General features: G+C 42.8%; 1 protein-coding gene across 1 annotated transcript in view; it reads left to right on the forward strand.

Annotated features, from left to right (window-relative positions):
• The first annotated feature begins 1280 nt into the window (after positions 1-1280).
• dpp6a (dipeptidyl-peptidase 6a) overlaps positions 1281-14156 on the forward strand; it is a 192528-nt gene continuing 179652 nt past the window's right edge. Inside the window, exons 1-2 of the mRNA XM_019266976.2 lie at positions 1281-1630; positions 1751-1821. Coding sequence (XP_019122521.1) covers positions 1765-1821 — 57 coding nt within the window. The 5' untranslated portion in view covers positions 1281-1630; positions 1751-1764. The remainder of the gene's footprint in view (positions 1631-1750; positions 1822-14156) is intronic.

Raw genomic sequence — 14156 nt, forward strand, 5'->3', positions numbered from 1 at the left:
CTAGGGCCGTGCTGTTCCCTCAGGTGTACTTAGTCTGTCTGCTGCTTCTTACGTATTTCTGGAAGGTTTTTAACACTACAGCACTTTTAATTTGAATTGTATTTTAATTTAATTGTATTTATTTATCTATGTACCTTATGTTATGTATTGTTTTAACGGCTGTACAGCCCTTTACAATAGCCATCTGGCTATTGTAAAGGGCTGTACAAAGAAACTTGATTGATTGATTGATTGATTGATGTCCTCCGGCTACTTAAGTAAAGTAAACTGCTGCCAACTGTAGCTGCTGTCAGCTAACGTTAGCTGGTTTGTTAGCTGCCCAGACTGTAAACTCAGAGCACCATGGGAGTGTTAGTATTTGTACCACAGGCGATTTGAACCAATGAGAAGAAGAGGAGGTTTTCAGGCCCTGGTGTCGTGCAAGAACCGGAGCTGGGTGGGCGGGCCGATGTAACCGGACATGGCAGCCTTGTGGATATGATGACAGAGGCAAAAAGACAGAAGAAGAAGGACAAGATGGGACAAGAGTAAATGTGGGACTGACTTTTAGTGGTTGGTGAGAGCTTGGTGAAATAAAAGGCTGAAAGACAGACGCCGAGCTGGGCTGACTGCTGCTGGACTAGTCAGTGATATCAGCTGCTGCTGCTGGTGACCTTGTTGATGTTTGGCTGTTAACAAAGTTGTCGACTTGCTAATATTTGATCGTGCACAACCGTCTATATTTACATTGAGCACAAACTGGGGTGCAAAATCACAAACATATAAATATAAAAATACCAATTTCGTCACAATGCTGCTTGAATTCGACACCCATCATCACCCGTCATTCCTCCCCACACTGCAAACCTTCTTCATCTTCATCCCAGCTCGGCACCACAACTGTCACACCTCAGTGGAAGCTCGCCCCTTGTAACATTCATTTATTTTGCCATAATTGAAACTAAACAAACTCACTTCCTCTTGTTGACATAATGATTGTAACTGTCAGTAATAATTTGTCACTTGTAATTGTTGGTGTCAATCATCTCACCTCGATTTGACGGAGGTCACCCTGTGTTGGTTCTGGTGCTACTTTAGAGTTTTTATTGGATCAGAAACAAACAGTCAGGCAGTTTATTATGTTTTTTTTCATAACCTTGATATATTGGTTCTGGTTTACATTGCAGTCCCTGCTGCTGTTCTCTGCTCTGGAGTGGGCGAGCAGCGTTGACAGGCTCCTTCTTCAGCCCCGGTGTAGTCAGTGCTGTCAAATGGGATGCGCTTGCGCAATTGATGCGCACACACAACCCCCTTCCACACACACACACACACATACACAAACACGCAAAGCTCCGTCAGTGTGAGCAGGTTTGCGTTCAAATTCATCCTGGAATTGCGTGAACGCGACGGAGTTCACATCAGGAATCACAGTTGCAGATTTTTTTTTGGTGGAAAAGTTCTGCTCGGATTTACATTTGGACTCCGTGACAATCAGCACAGCACTTTGCCTGCAGCAACAAACAGGAGATCTCGTTTAAAAAACAAACAACCTCTGGACTACATCTGGGAACACATTAGATCATTTAACGCATCTCTGGATGCCAAACAAGCTCTTTGCAAGCCGGTAACGAGGAGCGATCCGGAGCAGCAGGTAAACCAAACACTCCCATCATCTTTACGAGCCCGGCTGTATGAATGTGACTCCAACTTTGAGGCTGTCAGAGGAAAACAAACAGAAAGCTTTGACTTTATTTCTTTTTTTTTTCCGCAGAAGAAGTTTTCACCATGAACCAAACTGCGGGAGCCACAAACGCGTACCGCAGATGCTCCAAGGGAGGAAAGGTAAGAGAGACTCCTTCAGAGAAGTTGAGGTTTTTTGGATTCAAACACGCTGGTTCCGTGTTTGCACAGGGCATGGTGCTGCTGCTCTTTGGGGGAAGCTCTGGAAACGCTGTGTTCAGCATTTGCGCGCGTCCGTGCGCTTTGGAGATGTTGTAAATTCAGTCCCGGATACATTTTGTTGGCTTCAGTCATCAGTTTAATTAAAGTGAAAGATGTTAGTGTTCGGTTTAAAGCACATTGGATGATTTTGGGGGGGCAAGAGAAGTCAATCTGTGTAATCCACACTGCAGAAAAAGCAAGTTTGTCCCCTTAAAGCAACAAATGATGCTGCAGATGACAGCTGGATGCTCTCATGCTGCTCAAACATCTTCATCAATTACTTAACAGTCATTTGGTCACTTCCAAGAAGATGACACTGTACCATATAGACACTGTTTTACCCCGTATGTGACCCACATTACAAGGCTGCTGCTGCTGTGTGGATGTGTAGTCAACAGGGAGAGGGAGAATGTGAGGTGAGGTGGGGGGGACTGCATAATAGAGTCTTTCCAGAGAAACCATTGGAGGAGCAACCCTGGCTCTGGTGTGTGTGTGTGTGTGTGTGTGTGTGTGTGTGTGTGTGTGCGGGCTGCTCTAGTTCCCTACACATCTGCCTCTGTCAACATGCCCCATCGGCGGATATGAAGAAGTATGAAAGCTTATTTAATCACCAGCAGCTATGACTCATGGAATATCCACAGCAGGTTTCCCCCCACTGTTTTATAAATATTGATTTTTCAGCTGCAAATATTTGTCGAGCTGATGCGCAGAGTTGCTCGTTGACTCATGGAGGTGTTTGGTATGATCCGATGAACGAGCCCTGATGGGCGTACAGTAGATGTGACTCACACTGTTGCGTTGCGCTGGTTAACGCTCCTGTTATCCTCCTGATGATACAGGGTGTGATAGTTCACACCGGAGAATCCGGAGACCTCAGAAGAAAACACATGGTGGTTATGGATGAGAAGAGAAGGGAGCCTGTAGAATGGATGATTGTGTAATCATGTACTGATGTGGCATGTTTCAGGTTTTGAGTCCAAAACATAAACGCCAAGATATGACAAGCTTTACGCTCATGAGGAACCGTGTTCCCAAAGTCAGTCGGAAGAAGAGAACATGAGAAAAACCTCGAGTGACTATCTTTGCTCCTACTCCAATGAAGAAACATTCTTCAGTTCTGATATAAACTCATGCCAGCAGTGTTGAACCACGCTCAGTAGTTCCTCACTGGACGCTGATTGGTCCGTAACCATCGCGTTCAGACAAAAAACGCCTGGTGCGACGGATTCTTGCATGACCTTGTGATCTCATGAGTCCAGTTGCCTCACAAGGTTACGAAAATGTAGCAGGGTATTTGTACCCAAGGGGTACATCTGCAGGAATCAGCCGTAACACCAAGGCCACATGTTGCATGGAGAGTTGGAAGTAAGGGCTCAACAGTTCAAAGAAAAGTTAGGTTAAGACTAATGGATAAGGTTGAACTAGTTAGGCTGGTTTAACTAGTTGAAATAGATTCATGAATGCAAACTTCAAATTGCTCTTTTTTCTTTCAGCTGCATGAACTTGAGTTCAGCAGACTGCACTGTCGAGGTACACGAGAACAGGAAGTTCGGATTCTCTGTTGCTGTTGACCTCCGTCTTTACTGTCCGTGGCGTTCCCTGTGCTGCTTGTTTGTATGTCCTGCAGGCTCGTATCGTTCATGTCCGTGCTTTAATATTTCCCCGAGTGCCTTCACTCACCGCTCGTTCTAATTTTGGGCTGTTTCATCTCCTCTTACACGTCATCTTTGAGAGAGAAAATAGCTTCAGACTGAACACCTCTTTGTCTCCAGACTGCAGTGTCCGTTTCATTATCTGTCCCACGGCCACTTTTAGCCGAGCTGGCAGGGTCGTATGCAATTTCAAACTGTTTGTGTTTTGATATTTGCGCCCGTTTAAAGCTTCAAGGCTGCTGAGCATTTCTCTTTGAGTCGTCTCTCTCTCTCTCTCTCTCTTTCTCTCTGCGGAGTTTCTATTTCCAGTCATGTTGACAGTCGGCCACAGAGACATTTCATCGTGGATTAATGACACTCTGATTAGGTCTGCATGTGTTCTGCAGGCCTCCCGGCAGGATAAGCTTCTCGTGGTCATGGTCATCAGCTCGTGACGAGCTTTGGCAGGTTTCTAAACACCTGAAATGAGAGGAGAGCAAGTGTGCCGTGTCTTGAGATTATTTTGGCATCCTTGAGAGTTCCATTCAGTGTTTGTGAAATGAAAAAAAAAGATCCTGTAACATTGAAAATGACTTTGAAGAAGTTATTGTAACCAGCACCTGCACCCATGATGCTGTTTAGTGGTGTACTTTTCAAAGACGTTCTATGAAAAAACATGCCCCGGTTATCTGCAACACCAAAACGTATGTTTTGTCCTCTAGCCTCCAAAGACCATCATGCAGTGCAGCAACATTTTGGTGCTTTGTGGTGGTAATGTAATGCAGCTGCTTCAACTTTGACACACTGTTCCCATTGTGCCCAGTTTTCACCTTATCACTCTCGTCTGCAAGTACACAAATACAGCACAGAGATGAGTCCTCTCATCCGAAGGCCTTCTGGGAAATGTAGGAAGTCAGTATACTGTATGTATGTACATGTGAAGGAGTGGAATAACCAAACTGTTTTTCTAGGAGAGCTGCATTGATGAACGGATTCATCGATTAGTGATTGTAATCAAACATTCGCCAGTTTTAGCTTCTCGTGTGTGAATCGTTACTTCTTTTCTTTGTGTCATGTAACTGTAAACTGAATGTCTTTGGATTTAGGACTGTTGTTGATAAAATAAGACATTTTTAGACAGCTGCATGGACGTTTCTCACTGTTTACTGATCGTTTTAAATCAAGACAATAATCAGCTGATTGATTTATACTGAAAAGACCCATTATAAGAATATCTATCTACGAGGATGGAAGTCTCTGAGATGCTTTCACTGAATGATCTGTCCTTTTTATATCTCATATTAGCAGAGGTGGCAAAAATACAACCATTCTTTGCTGCTGTAAAAGTAGAAGTACTGATTCAACTTCTGTACTGGGGTAAAAGTGAAAAGTATAAAAATAAAAAGTATAAAAATAGAAAGTACTCTCTTGGTTTCTCTGAAGGACTTCAGTACAGATGTTTGGGTACAGGCTACCATTTCATTTTCACAGTAGAAAGTACAGATGTTTATGTAAAGCTGTTTGTCACAAAGATAAATACTCACCTGAACAGTACAACGGTTCACCTGCAAGAACAAAGCATGTAGCAACGCTGTTTCATTGATGGATAAAGAATGCAGATCATGCAGACTCACACTGACTTCATCATGTGTTGAGTCACTGTTTTTGGAAGGTCAAATCGAGGAGGTGAAAATATTTGCAGTCTAAGATGAAAACAGTGTCAGGACATGAAATGACCACTAGATGGCAGTGTGGTACTGCAGCACATGTATCTGTGAGAGAGTCTTTGTTTGTCTCAGAAGTGTGAGACATTTATTTCTCCTCTGTTTGTTTTTAAACTGTTTGATTGACTTTGAATTAAAACAGTCCACTAAATATGTTTTACATGATTCCAGGATATTTTCTTGCCAGCAGCAGTTTGGCTACATGATTTATTTTTGCACCGCCTTAATCCTTCACTGTCTCTTCTTTGGTTAAGCTTGATCAACCAACAGTCTTACCAAGATAATACGCACTAGTTACCCTGCTTATTCTGTGCAGACTGGTGGCTGCTTTTAATAAATCTAGTATTTTTGCAGCTTGTAAGATTCCTCTGAGATCAATTCCGAGCTGAACTTATTTCTGACTCTATGGTTCCTTTTTTTTTTCTCCTTTTGTCTCCGTCACAGCAGGCTAGTTTGATTATCTTGGCCTTGACAGCCCCGCAGTCCTGTGTGTGCACGCACACAAAATCCCAATTAGCTTCCCCTCGCTCAGTTTCACAACTTTGTTCCTCTCTGCATCTGCAAAGCTCAGAAAATTCCCCCAATTCCTCTGATTATAGTTCCATAATGAAAGTTTAATTTGTGTGGCTCAGTTCAGACACACACACAACTTTTTAAATTGACGTTCCCCTGTTATGAATATGCATTAACTGCTGCCGCCCAAATATAAATTGATCACTTGACAGTTTAGAGGATTGTCCTGTCAAGTAATTAGAAAATTCCCTTAGGGCTTATTTGTCCGTCTTTATCACGACGTGGATTTGTTTGTGTGCTTTTTAAACTAAAGCTCATTTGTTTGTGCAGTTATTGAGCCCACGTACAGAATACAAATAGCCGCGGCAGCCAGTTATTCAGAGTGCACTAGTGCTAAACGGATATTTCAGGGAGCATAAGAGCTAAGCTGAAAGGTATTTGGATTGAGGGTAGACTTCTTAATTACCGCGGCTTTGTTGGCCAACAGCAGGGCAAACACCGGCACGAATGTGCCAACTATTGATCCCTGCTCTCATTACACTGCGGGCCTATTGTAATGCACGGTTATCACTCCAAACTCCCCTCACTGGAGTCTATGGAAATGATCATTGATTTTTTTTACACCCTTGGTAAAATGGCAAGAGAATGTCTATCTCGATCATCTTTGCACTTTAAATTTCTGTACTCCACTTCGACTTTTTCTCTTCCTGAGGACGGAGGCCGTGACGTTGGTCATACTGGACCCGGTCGTAGCCCGGTTTGCTTTTGAAGTTGTCTCCGACGCATAAAAGCTGCCGTCTGGTAGATCCCTGATCAAGAACGGTCTTTGTGTCTGGAAAAAACCCAAAACAGATACACCTTATGCCTCTCTCTGTGTACCCATGTGAGAACTTGTTTAGAGAGTACACAATGAAATTACATTCGGAGCCACATCTGAGAGCTCTGCCCCTGTGAAATGAATAATGCATCACGCAGAGAGAATAGATTTTCTCACTTTTAACACCAGAAGGTGAAATGGTTTTTCTTTAATGTGTTGCATATCGCTAATTCTGCTGTCGTGGCATTTTCTCTTTCTGTGTGCACTGAATCATTAGGTCCTGCAGCCGTGCTCCCCTGCCTAAGCTCATATTGCACAGAGGAATTGAGGAAACGGAGCTTTATTGCAGTATGTTAGCCTGGGAAACAAAAAAAAACCAACATGCAAACACAACATGATGCCTGTGCGCACGCACGTTCGAAGTCGGAACGCTGTGTTGGTGTTGCTCGGCTACAACGACTTGGCCGCGGCACTGTGTTTTCCCGAGGATGATTGACACCGCGGGGAGTGTAATTGCATGAGTCACCGAGACCTCCCTGCCCCTTTGAGTGAGCGGTTGGCTCTGCAAAATGCTCGGGTCATGACAGCCCATCTGGTGGCGTATCACAAGCAGTCAACAAGGCCCTACGAGACAAATGGTGCCACAACAGTAAACAGCCGCCGCTGGTTGGGAGACAGACACATGAGCCGTATCTAAAATCACAACCATATCCACCATGTGCCCCCCCGAGAGGCCTCGGTACCCATCAAACCAGGCTGGACTTGCTGCATCTAAAGTATGTGATGCTGCCAGAGCCTGTCGCCGTGGATTTTACCACTCTTTGTACAACTTTTATGGACATTTGATGCAAATAAGTCGAGACAGGTTCAGTGGAATATTGCAAAGTGCTGACACGCAAGAGCCTAGGGCTCCAGGTCAGGTTTAAGTTTGCCCTCTGCTGGATGAAAAGAGTTCATGTTCACTCAGCAAAGTCAGTCGGTTGCATAATGAGGCATCTGAAATGGTGAAAGCATTAATGGTTTCTTAATGGTGATGCTGAAATGAAGTGGTTTGCATCGCGTAGAGTTTGAGGACTGTGGAACATTTAAATAAATGTTTTTTTTTTTGGAAAGATTTCGTGGACTGTCGGCAGATAAACATGATTAGAAATGTTTATAGGCTGCAGTTTGCTTCATGCAGCGACAGACGAGCATTACTCGACTCCCCGAGAGAGACACAGCGGGGCTTTCCACTTCATCATACAAGACAGCGAGACCGCACTTACTCTAAAATAAACCATAATTTTATTCATACCGCCATTGCTTTAACTTTTTTTACATGAAAGGGAATGTGGAAATAAAGAACAAAGATCCTCTGTGCTGTTGTTGTGTTGTGGGCGCGTTTGATCCTGCGGTTGTAAAATGCCATACGTGCATTCAGAGATGAAAAAGAAGCGTCCACTTTCTGCTTCTCCGATCACACTGTTTTATCTTTATCTATCCTAAACCCACGCAAGAGCGCTCAGGGCAAACGTATGTGTTGGGTGGCCTCGGTCAGATATCCACAGAGATGTATACAAATAGCCATACCTCTTCATGAGTTTATGCTGTCAGGCTACAGGTGTTTTTTTTATTTATTTTTTCGACAGCACTGTTTGAGAAAATGTGGAAAGATGAAATATAAACGGATGACAGAAAGATCCACAGACACAAAAATGCCTAAACTGAAAATGTTTGGAATTCGCCTCACTGCACTTACCGGATATTTCATTACAAAGAAGAAGTCTTGAAGAATATGACACATAATGACTTGTTAAAAGTGACAGTTATGCAGTGTGACAGACCTTTTAAAGACAATTAATCACTCATCCAGAATGTGTCATTTTTTTCCCCAGTGTGTCAGCACGTCAGTTGTCAATGAGAACGAGCGCTGAATGCATTATTCCTGGTTTGTCTGGCTGCACTGGAGGCAGTTATCGCACTTAAAGACAAATATCTTGACAATAACACCCAAACATTTTGCAGCAGACAACAGATCTTTTTTTTTTTCAAGACATTTCCATTGCCCAATTTAGTTTCTACCCGACTGTCTGCGGCTGAAACATACAGGTGGGTGGCAAGTTTAGTATTCGTCTCCCAGTAGCACTGTACTATTAATGCTAATGTTGCCAGCAGTGGAAACACAAAGTCTGCCTTTGTTGTTCAACTGAGTTGCATCGTGGTGACCTTAAAGAGACAAAGCATTTGATTCACATATTTTATAAACTCATTAAACCATCAGTTTCATTCTGGTTCCCAAATTGCACTCCATCCTGATATTCATCCATCCATCAATCCATCCTGATATCCATCCATCCATCCTGATATTTATCCATCCATCCTGATATCCATCCATCCATCCATCCATCCTGATATTCATCCATCCATCCATCCATCCAGCTATCTATCCATCCATCCATCCTGATATCCATCCATCCATCCTGATATTCATCCATCCATCCACCCATCCAGCTATCTATCCATCCATCCATCCTGATATTCATCCATCCATCCATCCATCCATCCTGATATTCATCCATTCATCCATCCATCCATCCATCCATCCTGATATTCATCCATCCATCCTGATATTCATCCATCCATCTTGATATCCATCCATCCATCCATCCTGATATTCGTCCATCAATCTTGATAGCCATCCATCCATCTTGATATTCATCCATCCATCCATCCTGATATTCATCCATCCATCCTGATATCCATCCATCCATCTTGATATTCATCCATCCATCCATCCTGATATTCATCCATCCATCTTGATATCCATTCATCCATCTTGATATTCATCCATCCATCTTGATATCATCCATCCACCATGATATTCATCCATGAATCCATCCATCCATCCTGATATTCATCCATTCATCTATCCATCCTGATATTCATCCATCCATCCATCCATCCATCCATCCATCCAGCTATCTATCCATCCATCCATCCTGATATCCATCTATCCATCCTGATATTCATCCATCCATCTTGATATCCATCCATCCATCCTGATATTCATCCATCCATCCATCCATCCATCTATCCATCCTGATATTCATCCATCCATCCATCTTCCATAACCACTTATCCTCATCAGGCTCATGGGTGATTTGTAGGATGAGGGAGTCGGTTGGACAGTGTGCATTTCCCAGTCGATGATGAAACCGGAGTCGTTGAGATAACTTTCACTCTTCTAACCGTTACTGCTGTTTGGTAATTCATTAAAAAACATCACATTGCATGGTTGTAGGTTTCACGTTTGCATACAACAACAAAGTAGATCTCTAGTTGGCTCTCAGTGCTGTAACATTTAAAAAAAATGTTATAGAAGTGGGACATTGTGAGTTGAACAATAGTGACTGAGACTGGAGCAATTCCAGATTCAAAAAGTGTGAAACTCCAGATTACTTTAAGCCTATTTGGATGGAATATCTCAAACACGACTCTTTAAACTCACAGAGTCGATGTCAAGTTTAGTGTCAGCGGATCAGCTGCAAAAAGAATTCCCCGGATAACATCAGCAGCTTGTGTTCTGCTGTAGATATTAACTCCGCTATCCAAAATAATTGGAACAGAACAATGGAAATTCTGTGCACGTGGGAGGATCTTTCCGTTTGAAAACGTTAAGGTTTGGCAGTCGGATCGCAGCACTTCACCCCGTCATCCCGGTGGGACCCATAACTGCAGCCGTGGCTTATTAAACAAATGCGCGTTGAGGATTTCCAGACCACGATGATTGAAGTGAAACGCTCGGGCTGGCTTTGTGAGGCCGATACTTAAGTAAACGCAAACAGTATGTCCAGTCAGTCGATCGCTGTCTCTGAAACAGAATGCCTTTATTGCTCTAAAAGGTTTATTTTGAAGTTCACATTAGTCAGCCTTGGTATTGTGAATAAGAAAATCCATTAGGGCAACTTATCAGCGCTGACATTTGAAGATGGATCTCTGTTATTTAATATTTTTATTAGCTGATTTATTGTTATTGATCAGAGTGACTTTTACATTCCTCTCATGTTGGGTTAGTAGAGCAGGAAGACATGGAACCATTTGATTTATTTCCAGTGCAGCTATTTCTGCACTTTGATGTCGAGAAAACCTCAAGCGTCTTCTTAGAGAACCACGAGGGCCCCTTACAAAGCTGGGAAGACCTTTCCACAGACCAGTTATATGGAAATATCTTTGGTGATACAATAATTCCTCTCCTTCACTGTAGTCTTAGGTGTGTTCCAGGGAATATCTAGGTCTTTGAAATCCTTTTTTATATCCCTCTCCTAAGCTCAGTCTTTCTGCAGTAAGCTCTCAAAGACCTTATGTTAGATCCTGGTTGCCCATGCGTGTCTCGGCATACTCAACATACGCTGAGCAACAAAGAAACCTTCAGGTCAGATCCTTTAATTAGAATCACTTCAGTTGATTTCAGGTGAAAGCTCATTAACTTGCGATCAGTTAAACCCCGGCACGCTTGCAACCCTCCACAATTTTAAGGTGTGTTGAACAATCGAGGAGTTTTAGATTCCTGGCCTTGATTTTTGTGCCTTTTTAAGTTTGAAATGGTTTCCTTGTTTCAGTCCAGAGGGTCTTCTTTCGAATTCGAAACATGAAGGGGTCGTGATGTGTGTTTCTGTTACCTTTCATGAGATAAACTATCAATGTTTGTTGTGTTAAAAACAGATTTCATGTCACTGTGTGTTTAAATTGCCACTTTAATACTAAAGGGATTTTCATTACGAGCTGGAAAAGTGAATTTAAACTCTACGGTACATGTGCGGCACATAATCATTTGAACTGAGGCAGTCATTTTGGCCCTATTTGGCCTGATTGCTTGGCACTCTGCTGGCTTGGCCGTGACTTTTACATATTGTTTTCCTCCTCCGTCCTTGTCTCGCTGCACTTCCAATCTGTGCAGCCTTTATTGAAATGTATAGCACGGCCCTGCCACGGCCCATTTTCATATAACCGACGGAGGCGATTTTATTGACTTATTGCAAAAAGCTGGTGTATAACCGATCGCACAAGCTTCATCTGTCCCCATGTCCCTGGCAGTTAAAAGGACATGATTTGTTGCGTTAACTCCCATGGTGCTCTACATTGCCCTAAAACAAGACGCTGTTCCCCTTGACAATGAACATTCGCCGCCTGAACATAAACAAGAGTTTTATTGTGCCGCAGTCTCCGAGCGTCCAAATCAATGCTTTGTAAATCATCTTCGGGAAGCATGCAAACAGATCCAATACGTGTAGCCAAAACATCTGTGGACACATTGGCACATTAATACAGATGGATAAAGAGCAAAGGGCCGGTGCTGTGTACTGCTGGCCGGTAATAGTGAGTGGTTTTGTGGCGAAATGGCCGAGAATCAGAGAGATGAAGGGATCAGCGAAGCCATCAACCATCTTTTTAAATTCAATTCGAAACTTGAGCCAGTCATTAAAGTTTAACAAAAGCATAATACTTTCTGATATTTTCACTACTGCTGAACCTCACCTTGCTGCCTGTTTGTATTAGTTTCACTTAATGGGTTTTGTGTCTCCAGAGACGGTGCAATCTAAAATGAGCAGCAAGCTGTAGACAACAGCAGAAAGTGGGACAGATATGCAGGTGCAATGTCGAAAAAACAGCCCACTCAGCCCTGTCCTTTGGGCTAACCTGGTTTAGTGCATAGTGGCAGAGCTGCAGTGCATACAAGTGTGCAGGCTGTTGCATGATATTCCTCAGAAAAGCTGGCGCCTCAGGGATTAATCTCGTAGCGTCATTAACTTTTGTCTTAATTATAAAGTTAATATATTTTTTTAATGAGTGCACTGTGGCACCAGAGCTCTGGAGTTTCAAATTAAAGGCTACTCCTGAAGATTTTCATCATCTTTGATGCTATTTATGGTCGATATTTCTGTAATTACCTCTTTATATAATAGTGGCGGCGTTTGACAAACTGGATGTGACACAGAGGACAACATTAGATGTACTGCCATGTCGGAAAACATTGATGACTGTCGTGTTTAGTCCTTATTAAAACAACTCGATGCAATGAATCTTCTCGGCCCAAGGTTTGTTTGGGTGCACTGTAAGAAGCAGACGCTCAAGGCTTGTTTTCTATTCCGGTGATTGATGCACGCATTATTCTGAATGGGAAATCTGGGGCTTGTATCATTGAACGGACAGTTTGACATCATGGGAAACGCGCTCATTTGCTTTCTCGCTGAGAGTTTGATGAGAAGATTGATACCGCTCTCGCAAACATGAAGGTAGTGTGAGCGTTTGATTAGCTTAGCATAAAGACTGGAAACAGAGGGAAACAGCTAGCAAGGGTCCTAAGATGCCAAAATCCACCTACCAACAAATGAAGATATTTGTTTATATGTGCAAAACAGTGTGGTGTAAAATCGGCATGTTTAAAAGGTTCTACAGTAAGTCAGGGACTATTTCTTGGCTGGGGGCAGTAATTTCCTTGAGTCTGTCCATCAAATGCATCTCACAGGTTGAGATTGGATGTTCCTGTCGTCCATCACTCTGATATTGACCCTGCACACACACATTTACAGCTGAAATGTACTGGAAACTCCAGGTCGAAGTCATCAACGATCAATGAATTCCACCTGAATTCCAAAAAACAACACCCAAGCTGCATTTGGCTCGTTGAAATGAAGAGATTTTAAATGAGTCTTGCTGCTTTGATTCGCAGTTTTGGATATTTAAGATGCAAACGTCTGCAGAAACGGTGTGATGCTGCTGCACTGACTGACCACGGTGATGCCAGTTTGATGTAATAACTCAGCACACATATCACACATCTGCTGCACACATTCGCTTTCTTTACATGCCCTGCATAGATCCAGTTTTACAGTGTTATTTACCAGACACTTTCCAATTTTCCCGGTGTGTACACAGAAGGCAGAGTGTGAAATGTGACACTAATTTGCATGCTGACAACGATTTCTAGTGAGATTACACCCAGCTGATTGATGGCCACGCTGTTGCCCCAGAAACCACCTTGGGCGATGTGATATGACTCTCCCGTTATCAGACACTAAAGCATATTCCTGTAGTTAATCTTCCCAAATGGGCGTTCACAGAAGATATCCGGCATCCACGGGCCTTGACTGGTAATGAAAGACAGGCTTTTTCCAGCAGCACGTCTGAATGCAGCTCGTTTCAAAGCAGCAAAAACTACAAAGAGGATGACAGGGAGGGAGCTTTGCTGACATGTTTCATTATTCACTGATGTAATGTAAAAAATCCCATATGTGCTGTAAAGCATATGTTAGAAAATACAGTAAGTTTTGTTTTAAGGGATTTAATTTGATCGATAAATCATAATTTCAGGCAGTGAAGCTGCATCGTCAAAGGACAGAATGTGTAATGGCTACAGACAGACAGAGGTGTTGTTTGACTGATGTTGAGAATTTTATTCATCAGTAGTCAGTTCACTCAATGGAAGGAAAGTCCAAGATGTCTTGCGCTGAAAGGTTTTTTGAAGCTTGATCAAGGAGAATGGAGGCTTTATCAATGCACTGTCCTCTCTGT

This window comes from Larimichthys crocea, chromosome XXIII, assembly GCF_000972845.2.
Source record: "Larimichthys crocea isolate SSNF chromosome XXIII, L_crocea_2.0, whole genome shotgun sequence".
Classification (NCBI taxonomy): domain Eukaryota; kingdom Metazoa; phylum Chordata; class Actinopteri; family Sciaenidae; genus Larimichthys; species Larimichthys crocea.